General features: G+C 41.4%; 1 protein-coding gene across 2 annotated transcripts; it reads right to left on the bottom strand.

Annotated features, from left to right (window-relative positions):
• Positions 1 to 372: 372 nt before the first annotated feature.
• GOSR2 (golgi SNAP receptor complex member 2) lies at positions 373 to 17658 on the bottom strand. 2 transcript variants are annotated; one of them, XM_077164054.1, is made up of 6 exons: positions 17548 to 17658; positions 11080 to 11144; positions 9504 to 9612; positions 8518 to 8650; positions 5957 to 6097; positions 373 to 2692 (listed from the first exon to the last, which is right to left on the bottom strand). In XM_077164054.1, the coding sequence occupies exons 1-6, from the start codon at positions 17574 to 17576 to the stop codon at positions 2531 to 2533; spliced, it is 639 nt and encodes a 212-aa protein (XP_077020169.1). In that variant the 5' UTR covers positions 17577 to 17658; the 3' UTR covers positions 373 to 2530. The 2 variants fall into 2 exon arrangements, with proteins under 2 accessions (XP_077020169.1, XP_077020170.1); XM_077164055.1 differs by lacking the exon at positions 5957 to 6097.
• Between the last annotated feature and the right edge of the window lie 20 nt (positions 17659 to 17678).

Raw genomic sequence — 17678 nt, 5'->3', positions numbered from 1 at the left:
TAAAATGAAAATATTCCCAAGTTTCTCTGGACAACCCTCCTGTTTTAAACCGCAAGAGGCCACCAAAATCCTATACAGGGTCGTTCAGACGGTCTCGTGGAGTTTGGTGCACCAGCCCCACCCAAGAATTTGCTCCTATCTCCACTAGAGGGCGCTCCTTCCCTGGCCCAGGACCCATGCCTCCACTCTGGGAATTGCGGAAACAGCAGGACTCCGTTAGGCCAAGGTGTCAGCTCCTCAGTTTCTCACGAGGCACTGAAAGCACAAGTGTGAAAGAAGGCAGTCACGTGATGACACCAGCCCCAGTGCCCTGGGTTTCCAAGCATCCTGTGGCTGCTGTCCTCCAGCCCCAGGTAAAAAAGATCCACAAGCTGCCTAAACAATTTTTATTACAAAGTAGGAGGAAGCAGCTCTCAAAGTGCTACACAGATGTGGGTCTCACTTCTGGTTCGTTAAGGCCAACAATTCTCACGATGGCAAGTGGAAATCCACTGGTGCATACTGTAGAAACATGCCACATCAGCCAATGGAGGGCAGGGAGGCACGATCTCTGCCTCCCAGAATTCAAGTCCCAGGTGGCTTAGATGTTCCTTGCACACCTTCCTCCCAAGTGCACTGTCTGGTGGGATGCACATGTGCCCAGGGAACAGGACAGGTAGGTCTGTGCAGCTTAAGAGCCCATTTTATGGCTGCTAGAGCCCTGTGCTAGGTCCCCAGGATGGGAGGGGTGCTAGCTAGGAGGAAATTCCAAACCGTGCCTCCCCACAGTTAGACCTAGGTCTGAAGATGTCTCCACTCTTCTGTCCACTCTCCAGGCCACCGTTTCATGCTAGCAGAGCCCTCGATCCTTTTATGCAGGACCCAAAGATCTACTGTTTCTTGGAAACTATGGGCCCCTAGTTAACCCAGAGAGCTCAAAGCCACTGAGATCATATCTGACCAGAAATGTGAAATCAGTATCCAAGAAGGTCATGTTAAAAACCTGTGACAATTAAGAGAAGTTTACCAAAGAGAGATCTATGCCCAAGATGCAGATGAAGGGACCAACATGGCTACAGAGACAGGTGGGGGATGAAATAAGGGAGCGGAACCAAATACACAGAAAAGAAGGGAGCTGAAACAGAAGGTTCAGGCCTCAAGAAACAAAGACAGGAAGCAGCAAGGAGGGAGGGGAGCGAGGTGGAAAACAACCAAAAGCAGAATTAATACTGACCAGGTTTCCAGTTCTTCTGGGGAATTTTGAGTATTATTTTATGTCTGGCATTGAGGCTACTAAGCCTAGAGGGGAGGACTGACCGGCAGGGCCTGCGAATGATGAAAAATTAAGCTAAGCTTAATTAAGTCTTTCTGGTACTTTCAGTGACTCATCACATTAGATGGACTTAAAAACAGACTGGCTCTATGATAAATTTCACAATGCACAAGGTGCTGGTACAGTCTTAATCCACGGTGTTCAGAGAACGAAAACGGTCCTGGTCCATAAAAACTGGGCCTCATAAACACATTTACACCAGCACCGTCCCCAGGGTGGCATTTGCCCACAATGGCTGGGCAGGATGGGGGCTTAGATGGCAGTTGCCAACGTACTTCAAGGAAAAGAGAGCCAAAGAATTAGAGATGCTAAAACTAGAGATGAAAGAGTAATTAGCAAATCATAAGGGTCAAAAGCTACCCATGATGGGTGAAGGCCCCCCAAAGCCTGGGCATGACTGCAGATGCTGAACCTTAAGAGCCAACCATTCTACTAGGTCCTGGAAAAAATCGTGACCAGGGTCTTCGACTTCATGACTGAACACTCCCAGGAATAACACTGGCCTCACTTGAGAAAGAAATACACCCAGTAATTTTAATGCGGAAAATCTTACTCGTTATCAGCAACAGCTTCAAGTCTGTTTCCTCTAGTAGCTGCTTCCAGGGAAGGATGACAAATATGAGCAGTTAGTCATCTACATGTCATTTCTTTTTTGGAGAGGGGGGTAGCTATATGCAATAGTGTGTGAATTAACCTACAATAATGGGTGCAGGAAAAGGCGGCCTCTTTCCTTCTCCTCCTCTTTACTCTGCTCCTGTCCATTCATCAGGATCCAGAAAAGACCGGATTGTGGCAGGGTATGGACTGTTCTGTTGCACGGCTCACCTAAGAGCCTTCCAGGGGCACATCAGCTCTGTGGACAAATCCACCGATGCTCTTCGTCTCCTCCCCCTTCTTTCTTTATCCCATACCCTTACATTCCTTCCTCCTCCAATGAGAGTGAGAGAGAGACAGGGAGGAACATATATATACTTCTTTCAATCCCTAAGCACTGCCCATTGTAGCAGCTCTAGCTCCCCTTCCAGGAGTCACAGAAAACAGAGCAGGTCTGAAACGCCCATGAGGTACAAATTGTAGTTCCTTTCATCGTAGTTCCTTTCAAGTGGTCTTCACAGTTAAGACAAGCGTACTTGTCCTTGGCCCCTCGCTCACATCACGCATACACTCACACACACTCTCACACCATGGGAACAGCGCTCAGCTGCAGGCGTGGCCGGCTCACGTCAGGTACTGCACCACGAGGAACATGAGCACGCAGGTGAGCAGCATCCCGCCGATCATGAAGTACTTGTCCTGGAAAGCCCGCTTCTCGATGAGCCGCATCACGGTGTTGGACAAGCCCAGCATGTTGGCAATGTCAAGGATCTTCTTCTGAGTCCCCTGGGGCAGATGAGAAGAGAAAGAGAAACAACGATCGACTCGCTTTGCCAGGGGTGAGTGAATGTCACCAAGAGATGGGGTTGCTTTACCAAAAGAATTTCTCTTGGCCAGGCCCAAAGCATAAAAAAGGTGGCATAAATCAGAAATAGGTCCACTCCCACACAGTCAGCTGGTTTTTGATCTAGGTGCCAGAGCAGTTCAGGAGGGACGGAAGAGTCTTTTCTACAAATGGTGCTGTAACAACCGGCTATATAATAAAATATCACACACACATACACATGTTTACATTCTATAGATGCACATATATGAGAAAGGATATGTGTGTGCGTGTGTGTGTAAAATTGAACCCTTAGCTCATATTATACACAAAAATTAATTCAACATGGAACACAGAATTAATGTAAAAGCTAAAACTACAAGCTAAAAGAAAACACAGAAGACTATTCAAAAGCTGGATAAGCAAATTATGGTGTATCAGCACAATGAAATGGTACTTGGCAATTAAAAGGACCAAATTACCAACATGTAACCTAAACATATAACAAAAAATTACTAAGAAGAAGAAGCCAGATATAAAATAGTAGTATAAATCCATTTATATGAAGTAGACAAAACTAACCTAGGGTGAAATTAATCAGAACAGTGGGGATCCTTCTGGGGTGATGAAAATGTATCTTGATGAGTGTGGGTATATGCATCTGCCAAAACTCACTGAAATGTACAAATCAGATGCACTTCACTCTGTATATAACTCAAGAAAATATTTAAAACTAGAATCTTTTACATTAAAAATGGCACACTGATCGTATACTTTGAATGGATTGTATGTATACACATACTGCCAACTGCACTTGCCCAGCATCCTCATGCTCTTTCCCAGGCTCCTATCAAATCAAACCTCCTATCTTAGGTTTAAGCAGAAAAATGCCCTAACAGAGGTGGGGTGGGAGGAATTGAGAGACTAAAGACAGCTAGCAGTAGGTGTGCCAAAGAAACAGAATTAGAAACTTCCCATTCCAAGCCCCAATCACCCACCCAATTGCATTAAAATATATATATATATATATATACACATATATACACACACACACACGGCCTAACTATAAAGAACAAACAAACAAGGCAACATCAACAAACTTTCTTCCTGCTTCCTACTCCACTAATACTGGATACCAACGCACTCACTCTGTGGAGGAATTCAGTCCTCGGGAATTCTAAGTACAATGTGGGGGTCAATGTCCATGTTTCCGTGAGGGTTTCAGATGGGAAAGACAGAAACACAGGCACCAAACACTTTTATGACCTAAAAGCCCATAAAACAGTCACCACCCACCAATAAAAGGGTCTTCTATTCCTAACCCAACAGCCCAAATCATCCAGTCCACCCTGTCTGTTTTCTAGTTTTGATGTTTAAGCACCTTCAATTTCCTATGAAGCAACAAATAAAAATAAATGCTGGAATAGACTCCAAGTTACTTACATACACATTGCCAACTGCACTTGCACAGGCAGCATGTAACTAATACCTTACCCCCACTTTTTACATGAGCACACACCAATGAACAACTGGGAGAAGAACCAAGTGAAAACACAGAGGCATCATGGAAAGAAATTAAAATCCTACATTCTGCCCAGACAATGATTTAACAAGCCTCATCATGGAAATCTCTTTCAAGTAAACCTTTACTGCTACCAGAGGAGACCAGTTTTTCCAGGATAGTGACAGTAAAAATTCAGCTCTTGCTAAAGATCCTGCTTATTCAATTTGGTATGAGGTTTAAAGCTCAAGCTTCTAAGAGACCCAGGAAATGATCACAAATCTCAAAGCACATTCATTTTTAATCATGAATAGGGACAAATCAGGCTGCTCCAGCCAAGCATCTTCATGCTCTTTCCCAGGTGCCTATCAAAACAAACCTCCTACCTTAGGTTTAGGTAGAAAAATGCCCCAAAAGAGGTAGAGTGGGAGGAATTGAGACTAAAGACAGCTAGCAGTAGGTGTGCCAAGGAAACTGAATAAGAAACTTCCCATTCCAAGCCCCAATCACCTCAATAAGTTCCCATCTCTTTGCCCAGGATAACAGTGTAGGCAGCAGAAGTCGCTAGGACTCTTCAGTGATGGCAGACTTCGATATGAAGCATGTGCCTTAACAATAAATTTTAGCCTCCACTGAACCTACTTTAGCGTGAAATGGGAGTCTTGTCCTAAAACGATATGACTGTTTCTCTGAGATAAGGGAAACAGTTTTCTAAAGGAACAGCAGATTATCAGTTTAGATCACTACAGGTGGATGTGCTCTAAAAGGGTGGCTGTAGGAGGCCACATTTCCAGGTCATCTGAAGCTCTGCAACTTCTAGCCAGAGGCAGCATCACTTGAGGCTTGCCTGACTCCACCCTTGGTAAAGATGGCAGGTGCTATTCAGAAATGTACCCAAGCCAAGCGGAGCTGACCTTCTCAATGTGGTCCAACAAAAACTAAGATAAAAGCTCACAGTTCAGAGTGATTGTTTTTCACAGCTCTCAGTGGCTGGGAGTGCTTCATTCACAGGGGACCACACCCTGATAATAGGCACAGCCCACACCCCATTATCCATCAGGGTTGATACAGGAAAAGGGCTGAGGCTGAAACACCACTAACTGACATCAAAGTCTGTGTAATGTTTCTGGAAACCACTCCCAGGGGGTTTGAGTCTCAGCAGTGCCAACGGGGCAGGGCTTCTAGAGGGAAGAGTTGCTGGGGACCACCATGTGCTCTAGAATTATCCACTGCTAATCAACCAGGCCAGCCCTGAGAACTCATCCTCGGAAATTCAGTACTGAAGCGCACAAAGTCTCTGTTATGAGGCAGTCAATGGAGGGGTTCTAAGGAAAACCACCTTAGAGTGAGGCACCAAATCACAACACTTTCATTCACAGGATAGAAGATTTTATAACAGTCTTTCTTAGTCTATTATTGGTTCTCCTCATAGTAAAAGTTACTTACATAGTAAGTTCAGTCAACAGAAAAAGACTTGGATACCAAGAGAGGTCACAATATGGTTTGTTTCAAGGACAAGAAATAGCTACTGGCAAAAGGAATTTCATTATTTTTGAGCTCATAATAATTCAACTCCAACAGGAAGGACCCCAAACTTGAGGGCTCTGTCTCACCATTGCAACATCACAATTTGGAGATACATAATCAAAATGTAAACACAGGTACCAAACTGTTGGATAAGGCCAAAACAAGAGGCCTCCTCCCTGTCCTCCAGCAGGGACCCCACCTTTAAGGTCAGTCTCTGGGCCCTCAGTCCCTCCAGGATACTGTGCCCGCCTCCAATGAGGTTATCCATGCCGTGGTGGATTTCCTGGAGGGAGGAGTTAAACTGCAGTGATTCATCCATTGGTATGGTGGTGTCAGAGTCCTGTGAAAGAAATGCAGGTGCTTGATTAACTTTGCTTGCTGCTCAGCTCCTGGAGTCCCGTGTCTGACTGCTTTGCCTTTGGACCTGGACAACAGAACAGCTGGAGAGAATGGTGCAAGAATCAAAGGAGTCTAATAGAGAAGAATAAGCAAAGCATAGATCTGGAGTGGCATCTGATCACACGGAGGAAGAGAAACTTCTCTCAGACTTGAAACTCTCCAAATGAGTCCCGCTAACGAGTCTTATTAATTCTCACCTCTGGATCATTACATTACCCCACTTAGGAAAAACTCTCCATTCCTTCAAGACCTTATTTGGTTCCTTCCAAAGGATTCCTCAGACCACTCACTGGGCTAGCTTGTTCCAAATGTTTCTGTCCCTTTAATGCAGCAGTAAATGTTTGTTTTCACTCTTTATCAATTTCATCTATAGTTTATGTCTCTAATTACACTGAGACTAACCAAGAATAGAAGAGATGGTGACTTCTACTGAAGCCTTAACAAGGTTCAGGATGGTACCTTACAAGCAAGAAGAGTTTTCTAAATAAAGGAGAAAAAAAGCAAATACCGATCAAATACTTTCCACATTTCTTAGCACTTTAATGCTCATGTACCCTAAACTCATTTACTCCTCATACCAACCTTACAGGAAGTTACTATTATCCCCATCTTACACATGAAGAAACCGGAGCCCAGAGAGGTGGAATAACTTGTCCAAGATCACAGAGCTCATAAAGTCCAGTAGGGCAGGAATTCAGCACTGAGCGCAGAGTCTGCCCTATTAACCATACTTTCAGAAGAAAAGTCAAGACCAATCCTGGTAGATCTGAATTGATACAAACTGGATGGAACAAAAAAGCAAGTTAATGTCAGCAGTGACACTTCTCTTTCCCATTTTCTGACAACCACAAACTCTTCTGCCAAGCAGTGCTGTTTTACCACCTAGGCCTCAGGTTCAATTGCCACCAAGTAGTTAAAACCACCTTTTCTTTGCTGCTTAAGTTCACTATGGTTTCTCACATGCATGTTTTCAATTACTCCTGCTAACAACAGAGATTCTCAAAGTAAAAATCATGTTTTTTAATTTGTTCATAGCTTTATTTTACCCTTAGGACTTTAAACAGCGCTCTGCATACAGCTCATACTCAGTGGTCAAAAGATTCCAGTGTTCAAATGAATGAATTAGAGACTTCTCTTCTTTTACATGACAAGCATTTATTGGATGCCTTTTTTACCCTTCTACCTGAAAAGGTACTGCCTTTATCTCTCAGAAAAACGTACTATATCTCCAGATAGTACAATGACCAGGAAGAAGTTCACTCAGCAAGTCAATGTTTACTGAGGGCATACCATATGCACACATTCATACTAGGCTGTTAAGAAACAAAATAACCCTAAGTAATTTTTGCTTAAAAATGGCCTGAACACAACATCACAACTCTCAAAGCCCATGTAACATCTTTTAAGTGTGTCTTATAGTTCATCACAATTTAAAACTGTTAACCATTGTTACTTGATTGCCTACTCTGGAGAAACAAAAACTACATAGGCATATTATGAGACACTCAAGGAAATTCACTGCAAAACAAGAAAGCAGCAATGAGAATAAAACATCTGCAAAGTGGGAGCTGGTATGAATTCTGATGGCAGGTTTAGAAAGCTAATGCCTCTTTAGAAAATGAACTCCTTTGTAAAAAATCAAAATACAAAAAAAAAAAAAAGAAGAGGAAGAAAGAAAGAAGAAAAATTAAAAAGCCCACTTCTGGTGGAATGCATAATGCAGGAAAACAAGAACAGGCTAGTGTGTTTAACAGTCACATACAGGAAATGATCCATTGAGATTAGAGTGCAGGACAATGATGTTATAAGAAATCAAATGTCCAAACCAATACAGTACTTCCAAACAGGCTCAAATCTGGCTGTCCATTTAAAGGTCTGTTAACAAATTCTTTCAAATTACCACTCAGACAAGGGGCAAAAACACTTTAATGCATCTGACACTGGAACCACACACATACACAGCACAAAGGCAACTGCCCAAAGGCAGCTTTGAAATGCTGCCTTCACCACAAGTGGTCTCAGTTCTAATCATCTGTCTCCATCTGATCAAAAATATTTCTACCATGTGAACTTCCACCTCTCTGCATCGGACCCGTCCAACCAGGTAATTTTAACTTCTGTCTATCCCCCTAATTTAACTGCTTCCTTTTCAGGTTTTTGTATTTAAAAAAAAAAAATTTTCCTCTCTAGATTAGCCTGTCAATGCACAAAGCCCACAATCCTTTCCAGTTGGTCATCTGGACCAACTCATCATCAGTCTGCTCCATATATTCCCTTAGGGGATGAAGCTCAGCGGCCTGAGCTCCAGTCCCAGCAAGAAGTCTAGTACCTGACCGACCCCCACCCAGGGGCCTGGCTTACGTTAGTGGTGAAGGTGCGAGCCAGAAGCTCCTCTCGTTGTCGCTCCTGCTGTTCCCTTGCATAGCGCTTGTGCTGGAAGTTTCTGAGGGCACTCTGCAGGTGCTGGACATCATATTTTAACTGGTCAACACGACTGGAATTGATGGGAGAGAGAGATTAAATTCCAGGAAACCAGTGCTGCGCAATTTGAGCCAGCCAGGCTTTAGGAAAGAAGACATTTCCTTACTCTTTGCCACCCCACACCATCCCCTCCACCACCCTCTCCAAAATCTGATTTTGATGAATGATGGTGAAAGTAGAGTAGCTTGTGGTTGAGGTAGGGTTATAGCACACAGAGATTCCAGCAGTTTTACTTAAGTATCTGCTGCTGTCTGATTCTGGATGTATGACAGGGAACAGGTGACAGGAAGCAGGTTCAGTGACCTCTTCCCGACCTTCTATGGATTATACCGCTCTGCTGGAGGAAGCCCAAGGGCATCTCTGGAGTAAAGAATCAACAGAATTTCTTAAAATTTTTAGGAACAAGAGCTAGGGCTAGAGGTGGTGAGGGTGATTTCATTTTAATTTCATGGTGGGATATCAGGCATTAGATCAGTTATTTCATTATAAATAGACTGATTAATGTGCTCAAGGGCAAGACTTCATTTCAACTCAACAATGAGAACCACAGAGCAGAGTTAACTCCCTGGCATCACCAGGCTTCAAGTAGCCATGGATCTGGTCAGGAAAACACACTGGAGGCAATATTACAAAACTATATGAGAGAGTAAGGAGACACAAGCCTTCTGGGCCAAAAACTCACAGACTTTCTATTTTAAAGGAATATCACTCAGATAGAATTTTGCCCTTTATGGGGAAGTTATCCTTTGCAGAGTCTGTTTTTCAATGTGTAAACGGACTTTCAGACTATCCTACAGCCTCCCTGGGAGAAAGGCTAGCCTTGGCGCCCATGGGGCATCAGCACCAAGTCAAAGGTCAGCACTCACAGTTTGGCATTTTGCCTTTTGTTAGTGGGTTCTTTGCTGCACAAAATCTCCAGACGTTCTAGATGGCTAAATATCTGTTCTATTCTTGCTTGGATTTCATTTTCTACTACTGCATAAAAGAGAAAAAAGAATAATTGGTAGAAAAAGATAGTGAATTTATATCAGAATAAATCAAATGCATCTCTTTTCCATATTCAATAACTCAAAAAATACATATTTCAAAAGGAGAAAAATATGCACGCTAATGAATAATGGCAAAAATTCAAGGTATAAAAGGTGACCCTGGAAATGCTATTTCCAAAAAAATCTGTAGTTATTAACGCCGTAACAATGTCAATTAAAAAAATCTGAAGGAAAATCTGTAGAAATAAATTTCTTGCCTGTAGAGAATAAAATGAACATTTAAAATAAATATTTTTAAATGTTCAAATAAATACTTTAAGCTCAATCCAGTATTTCTGATACAGAATGAGGTCTCTTTTCCTTTGATATTGTTAAATACCCTGTAAAAAGATTGTCAATTGAACCCCTTTAGTGATGAGGTTTACAAAAAAGCATAAAGGAAGGGGAAAAGCAGTATGTGAAACATACAGAGAAGAGCTCCCTTCAAGTTTTCCATAAGAGTGGGTGGATGGAGCAATGTTGGAGTACCAAAACAGACTAAATATCAACAGGAAAGGCCCAGGAAAGAATCTACAGAGGTAAAGATATGAGAAGTATACTCATTTTCATTATCCCTTTTAATAAGACAGTCAACATGACCCCATTTCCATTTCTAATCATTTAACAATGAGCTTGTTGGGAAGGCAAAGCACAGATAGAGAGAGGCTAAACTGTTCAAAAGAGGATCCAGACTGCTTCTAGCCCCATAAAAGAAGCCACAGAAAGGACACAACCATGTCCAAGGTCTTCACGACTACAACTAATACAGTTTAGAACAAGAGAAGAGACACCTTTGAAGCTGCAGAAGGGAAACATGAAACAAACAAACAAAAAAAAAACAGGAGAAACAGGCATGAAGCCAGCTGAGGAGGGGGACGAGAAAAATGGGGCTTCCGTGGTAGGGCGTGGGTAACTTGGAGTGTCTATATGACTGACTCAGAAAAAGATCCTTTTCTAATTAGGGGGAGAAGGGGCACTCTTCTTAAAAGAAACCATGGTTGGGAACTAAACTAATTAAGATTGCTATTCATGTCTGAATAATCCTCCTAAAAAGGCACATTTTCTAAGCTCAGAAGAAATGACCAATACCAGTTAAACATCTGAATTTTTATGGAGTACATTCCTCTGAGGACTAGGTAATTAGATTAAGACAGATGGAGGAAAAAACTTCCATTCCCATAGGGCCATGTCAGGTTGAGTGGAAGGGTAATGGGGGATAAGGCCTGTGGGATTCCAAGGGCACAATCAGGGAAATCAGTGACTTTGCCATGGGGTTTTTCTGTCCACCCTAACAACAAAACTCATTCCACGCTGAATCATTAAGCCCCCGAGGCAAAAATGCAGCCAGGAAACCCAGCCCATTAGCACTGTGTCATCAGAGAGGGGGCTCTGGTCTCCACAGTTAATTACTCACAGTGCAGTGACTGCTTGTCTGCCGTCTCCAGGCGTCCCATTTGAGACTGGATCTCGTGGACCTGCCTGTCAAAGGAAGAGGGAGGAAATGAGGGAGACAGGAATAATCAACAGTGTTTCAGTCAGGAAAGGCAATTTTTTCTGATGCCAACACATTACTGATTTAAACTGACAGTATTGCTGAACTATAAAATTTTTAGGTGGCACTGTAGGTCATATGTTTTGGCATAGTTTCTAATGTTTTAACCCTAAAATTAATACTAATAACACTGACAGCATTTACTGAGTGCTTACCACACATATAAGATACTCTGCTAAGTCAATAACCCTATTAGGAAGGTACTATTAATAACCTCATTTTATAAATGAGACAATTGAAGCCCAGAACGGTTATATAATTTGTTCGGGTCACACAGCAAGTAAGTGATAGATCTGGTTCTGAACTCAGTCAATTCCACTCTCTAGTTCTCTGACCCAATGTGCTGAGAACTGGTCTCCACTAGGGAGAGTCAAAGGGTAAAGGAGATAATCCTCGTACTTGAGAAACAATGTAATTAAGAATGAGGGGCCAGGCAGACATGAAAAAGTATTGAGAAGATTCAGAGAAAAACGTAAAAAAATGTAAACACTTAGAAAGCTGAGGAGCTGAGGTATAACGGGTAGATATGGAGGTAGTGGTGCCAAGACCAGCAAATGGAAATCTGGGGATATGAAACATGAGTAATCTGGGAGAAGTTTTGTGAGTAGAGAGTTCTGAGGAACACTTTGAAGAAGGAAGACATGATCTGGTGAAGGAAGATTAGATGAAAATGAAATGCAAGAAGGTGTGTCATGTGGATTACAAGCAGGTTGGCCTGCTTGAGAGGTGGGGTCAGAGAGGAGATGGGACAAGGCAATTAGTTGGAGGAAACCACTAGAGGAAGACCTGAAAGATAGGAATCTCCTATTTGATAAACATCTTTCTCCATTAATAACGAGGCTACTGGCATCTCATTTTGGACAGCAACATTGCACCCTGGGTTTCTGGTGTGATCCACAACAATGAGTCTCAGAGCACTCTCTGGAGGGCCCCCAGGGCTGGGCCCAGGTCACCTTTCCTAGCTAGCAGGATCCCATGATTATGCTCTCCCCAACAACTGCCTGCTGGTGCTTAAAAGACTTTCCACGTTTGAGCCCAGATGAAATGGGCCTGCTAAGCTCTCAGATCATCACCAACATTTGAGGTAAAGGTCAGCAAACATCCTCCACTGAACATGGCAAATGTAATCCCAAATTTTCCAGTGTAAGCCAGGGAACTAAATTTGGTCTCAACTTGATTCAAGTCTCTCCTAGGGCTTCCCTGAGGCCTCTAAACATGACCCCATGGTACCAGAAGGAGCCAGGCCAGCTGTCCAGTGATTCTCACAGTGCTCTTGGACAAGATACACACCGTCTATAAGCAGCTAGAAATCAGCACAAGAGTCTGAGAGATCAGATGGCTAATTCATTGAGTCCAGGATATTTTAACCAAGATATTTCATAATGGGTAGATATGGAGGTATAAAGGCTGATAAAGGAATGCAGCTTGAGGTAACTGACATCTGCCAAAAGGGTAATGCTGAGGAAAAGAAAAATAAGGACATTACTGAAGGCCTGGAGGTAGGCAGTAAAGTAAATTTTCAAAGGTGACTCAATACAACAAGACTGAAAGTTGGTGGTGTTATCAACAGGAACAGCAACATGATTTAAAAAAAAAAAAGGGTGGGGAGGACAAGAATAGTTAAGACAACGCTGAAATATTATGAGGAGGGATCACTTGCTCCACCTGTTATTAAGACTGATTACAAAGCCACAATAATCAAAACAGCATGGTATTAGTGCTGGGATAGACAGACAAGGGTAGACAAACCCTAATCCTTGACCCAAGAGGGAAAAAACAGAGTTCATTAACAGTCCCACATAAATTTGGGAACTTGGTGACATGAATCAGTGGGAAAAGAGTAGTCCACAATAAATGCTGACAGCTTAATTTGTTATCCATATGGAAAAGACACCTCACATAATACCTAAAAATATACTCAAAATGGTTAAAAGCCTAACCGTAGTAAGCAAGGATTTAAAAATTTTTAAAGAAAATACAGGAGTGCCTATTATGACCTCAGGTAAGGAAGGATTTCTCAAACAAGTCAAAAGCCAAAAACTAACCAAAAACCCACAAGACATACTGGAAAAGATTGATAAATTTCATTTAAAAAAAAAAACAAAGCCAACCAACTTCTTTACACCAAAGGCACCATAAACAGACAAGCCACAGACTGGAAGGTATCTGTAGCACATAACTAAGAAGGAACTGATGTTCAGAATACATAAAGAACTGCTACCAATCAACAAGCAAAGACAAACAGAACAGCTTTTTACAATGGGCAACTGACAGAAAAGGAAATCCAAATGGTCGATAAATAATAGGAAAAAGATGTTCAACTTTACTAGTATTCAGGAAAATGCAAATTAAAACAAGGAGATTTCATAATTTTCCTATTAGATTGACAAATATTTTAAAGTCTGATAACCATACATTGATAAATGTGGGAATATTTTAATTTTCATACACTGCCAGTAGGATTATTAACCAATAGAAACTTTTTGAAGTAGCTTTCTAACAATAACTAGTAGAATCAAGTGTGTGTGTATGTATCTTATGCCCTACCATTTCACTTCTAGAAGCATGCTAGTGAGATTTGAGCGTGTATTTAAAGGAGATATGTATAACAGATGGTCATCAAAGCATTTATGTGCAGGTCCATAATCCACCATAACTCTAAAGTTCAAAAGCTCTGAAAAAGAAGTTGTTCGGTAATTTTTTAACAAACTAATTAGGTGGCAATAACTGACCAGATGTGAACTTTAGCATGGTCTTCTTATATTTTGTTTTGTGTGAAAAATTGTTGCAGGTATCCATGTATTCGATTAGAGTGCTACCCTCATGTTAGGGGTGTTATGTAACATATGGTATATGCATTATATTTCTTTCCTAAAATCTAAAAGAAATTTGAGTTTTAAAGCAGATTTGTCCTCAGTGTTTTAGATAAAGGACTGTGGAATTATAATAACAAAAAGCTGATAACAAGCCAAATGTTCATCAATAAGGGAATAATTCAGCAGTTCAAATGAATAAAGTAGATTTACTAGTATCAACATGGACCAATATTAAAGCAAAAAAAGGGTGTAATAATATCTTTTTAGACAAATTTAAAAACAACTCTAGATATTGCCTGTAGATATAAACATGGGAAGTAAGAGACTAAAATCATGAACAGGCAGCTACCTCTGATGCTGAAGAAGGGAAGCAGTGTAGGAACTTTTAATTCTACTTCTATTATAAATAAGTGAGCTGAAGCATGTGTATTAAATGTTACCTGGTATATGGGTTATATCATTCTCCATATCAGCATGTTTGAAACACTTCATAAATAAAATAAATATAATAAGCATTTTTTTCAAACATTAATGAGTCAATTGTTAATGAGGGGGCGGGCCACGGTGGCTCAGCAGGTAAGAATGCTTGTCTGCCATGCCCAAGGACCAGGGTTCGATTCCCGATGCCTGCCCATGTAAAAAAAAAAATTGTTAATGAGGAGCGCCCTTCATTTATTGACTCATTCATATATTCATCCAACCATTAATGTACTCAATTCAACAAATAAATGGGATATACGATCACAATGGCTCATGGGCAAGGTGTGTCTCCAGTGGGAAAGGAGCAATACACTGAGGATGCCACAGTCAGTTTAAGAGTTTAAGAGGCATTTGGTAGTTTCTCATTCTATCTTATGTTGAATAATGGCTTGATGATATTACAGATTGAGGGATTCATGGCAGACTCAAACAACAGCATGCAAGGAAGACTTGGAAAGATTTCTACTGTCCGACAACAGGACTGCCTTTGGCCCTGTGCTTTGTTCAGTTTAAAAAAAAACATCAACTTAGGCTTACCAAAATTTACAGATATGTATTCAATTCAACTACTGTCATTAATTTCTGTAACTGTAAAACTTCAGTGCTGGTGTTCATAGAACTCTGTGTGTTTCCTTTTAAAGGCTCCCAATCACAGAATCAGAGCTAAAAGGAACCTTACCAGCCCCAAATTAACATTTTTCATATAAGGAAAACACTCCTTTTAAAGACTCTTAATCACAGTATTCTAAAAGGAGCCTTAGCATTCCCAAATGAACATTTTATACAGCAAGAAAAACAAAGCCAAGTTTCCCATTCCTGGCTCTGTTATATGTAGAGAAAGGCAGATGAGAAAGTATTGTTGGATGAAAGAAGGTAAATTCCTTGCAGGCAGGGCTGTATTGTCAGCACCGAGAATGGTGCCTGTTCCATAGCAGGTGCTCAAGAGATACTATTTGAATGAATGATTTAAGATTAGAGGGCCAAAACTGGCCCACCGTCTATTTTTGTGAATAAAGTTTTATTGACATAAATGGTTATGACAGTCATAACCATTCGTTTATGTTTTGCCTGTGGCTGCCTTTGCTCTACAAGAGTAGAGGTGAGTCAACAGACGAGTGGCTAAACAAACTGCGGTATATACATACGATGGAATATTATGCAGTTTTAAGACAGAATAAACTTATGAAGCATGTAATAACATGGATGGACCTAGAGAACATTATGCTGAGTGAGTCTAGCTAAAAACTAAAGGACAAATATTGTATGGTCCCATTGATGTGAACCGACATTCGAGAATAAACTTGGAATATGTCATTGGTAACAGAGACCAGCAGGAGTTAGAAACAGGGTAAGATAATGGGTAATTGGAACTGAAGGGATACAGACTGTGCAACAGGACTAGATACAAAAACTCAAAAATGGACAGCACAATAATACCTAATTGTAATGTAATTATGTTAAAACACTGAATGAAGCTGCATCTGAGCTATAGTTTTTTTTGTTTGTTTGTATCTTTTGTTTTTTTTCATTTTTTCCTTTTCTTTTTTTATTATTATTTTTATTTTTTTCTCTATATTAACATTCTATATCTTTTTCTGTTGTTTTGCTAGTTCTTTTCCTAAATCGATGCAAATGTACTAAGAAATGATGATCATGCATCTATGTGATGATGTTAAGAATTACTGATTGCATATATAGAATGGAATGATTTCTAAATGTTGTGTTAATTTCTTTTTTTCTTTAATTAATAATAATAAAAAAAAAAACAGTAGAGGTGAGTAGCTGGAACAGAAACTGTATGGCCCATAAAGCCCAAAATATTTACTATCTGGCCCTTCACAGAAAAAGCTGGTGAATGCTGCCATAGAGTCCAAGAGTGGTTGTTGGAGGTCTGCAGAGATAAGGAGTCTATCTATATTCTCCAAGTTTGTTTGGGACACCAGTTAGTATTCCTTCCTCTCTCTAAGTTTACATAAAATCCAGCTACCCACATTTCCCTGTGATCAGCTACCTACTGCAGCTGGTAACGGTACAGTCTAAGACTTTCTGAACAAAATGATTCTTGAAAAGAGTAAATAATAGCTTCTTAGCAACATCATTTAATCAGATGAGATTCTACATCACAGAAGGCACTACTCAGCCCACTGTGCTTTGTTATTGTAAAAAACCTGCCCTTCCTTAGTAACATGAGAGTAATTTTCTGTTTCGTTTCTTCATCAGTTGACTCATACCTCTAGTTTTTCAAGACCCTTTCTATAATTTTTCTATGAGAATTGGTTTCCCCACTGTAAGAGCAAATTTGGTTATTTTCATACCATTACAAAGTAAGTTCTGTATTTTCACTCCCCCAAACCAAACACTTTATCGCTCAAGTAAAAAGGAAAAAAAAAAAAAAAGATGAAAGCATAAGAGGGACATCATCCTCTTATTTCCTAATAAGAAGAGCTCTAAAGCTCTTCTTTTGCTGTAAATTCATTAGGGACGCTGGTGCCTACATGATTTCATTTCCGTGCTGCGGGAATGTGATTTTAAGTGTGCTCACCAGAAAAGAACTACGGGATAAAATGGAAAGTTTAAAGAGTAGGATAGATATGGCCCCTATCACCATACTCAACTACGTATCTCAGCAAGATCCAAAACCGCAGGTCAATATGAATAAACACCACTTCCAAGGAATTTAAGTTATGAGAAGCTAAACCAAAGTTCAATTTCCTTAAAAATAACCGAGTTGGCAAGTGCTGGACACAGTATTATAATCTGTAGGTACGATTTTCCCTCCATTCAGTGTGCAAAAGAGCAGGTAGTCACGGGCTCGTAGACACGAACGACCCGGCCTAACTTTTGCAGGCCCCAGACGCGACCCTCTGTCCGCCGCTGACATGGGCATCTCGCCAGAGATTAAGCCGACGCCGGCAGAGCCCCCGCACGGAGGAATTCGGCGTCCACACCAGCGGACGTCCCCATACCCCAGCCCCGGCGGCTGGTCTCGCCCCGCCTGGTTTTGCCCCAGCCCGTGCCCCGCTGCGGTCCTCACTTGTGCGTTTGCTGATACAGCGGCTCCATGGCGCCGACTCGGGCCGCCCGGGCTCCGGCTTTCCCAGAACACGTCCTCACAGACCCCCCAACTTCCGGCCTCCGGCTTCCGGCTTCCGGTCGCAGGGCCCT

The sequence above is a fragment of the Tamandua tetradactyla genome, chromosome 6 (genome assembly GCF_023851605.1).
Source record: "Tamandua tetradactyla isolate mTamTet1 chromosome 6, mTamTet1.pri, whole genome shotgun sequence".
NCBI classification, from domain to species: Eukaryota; Metazoa; Chordata; class Mammalia; order Pilosa; family Myrmecophagidae; genus Tamandua; species Tamandua tetradactyla.
Note: the sequence above shows the minus strand (reverse complement) of the source record. Positions and strands in the feature narration are given on the sequence as shown.

Coding starts and splice junctions, on each gene's coding strand:
- GOSR2 (XM_077164054.1), bottom strand. CDS start 17,576: ATGGAGCCGCTGTATCAGCAAACGCACAA. Junction 11,145..17,547: donor CTGTATCAGCAAACGCACAA/GTGAGGACCGCA, acceptor TTCCTTTGACAG/GCAGGTCCACGAGATCCAGT. Junction 2,693..5,956: donor CCCAGAGACTGACCTTAAAG/GTGGGGTCCCTG, acceptor CATCTGCCCCAG/GGGACTCAGAAGAAGATCCT.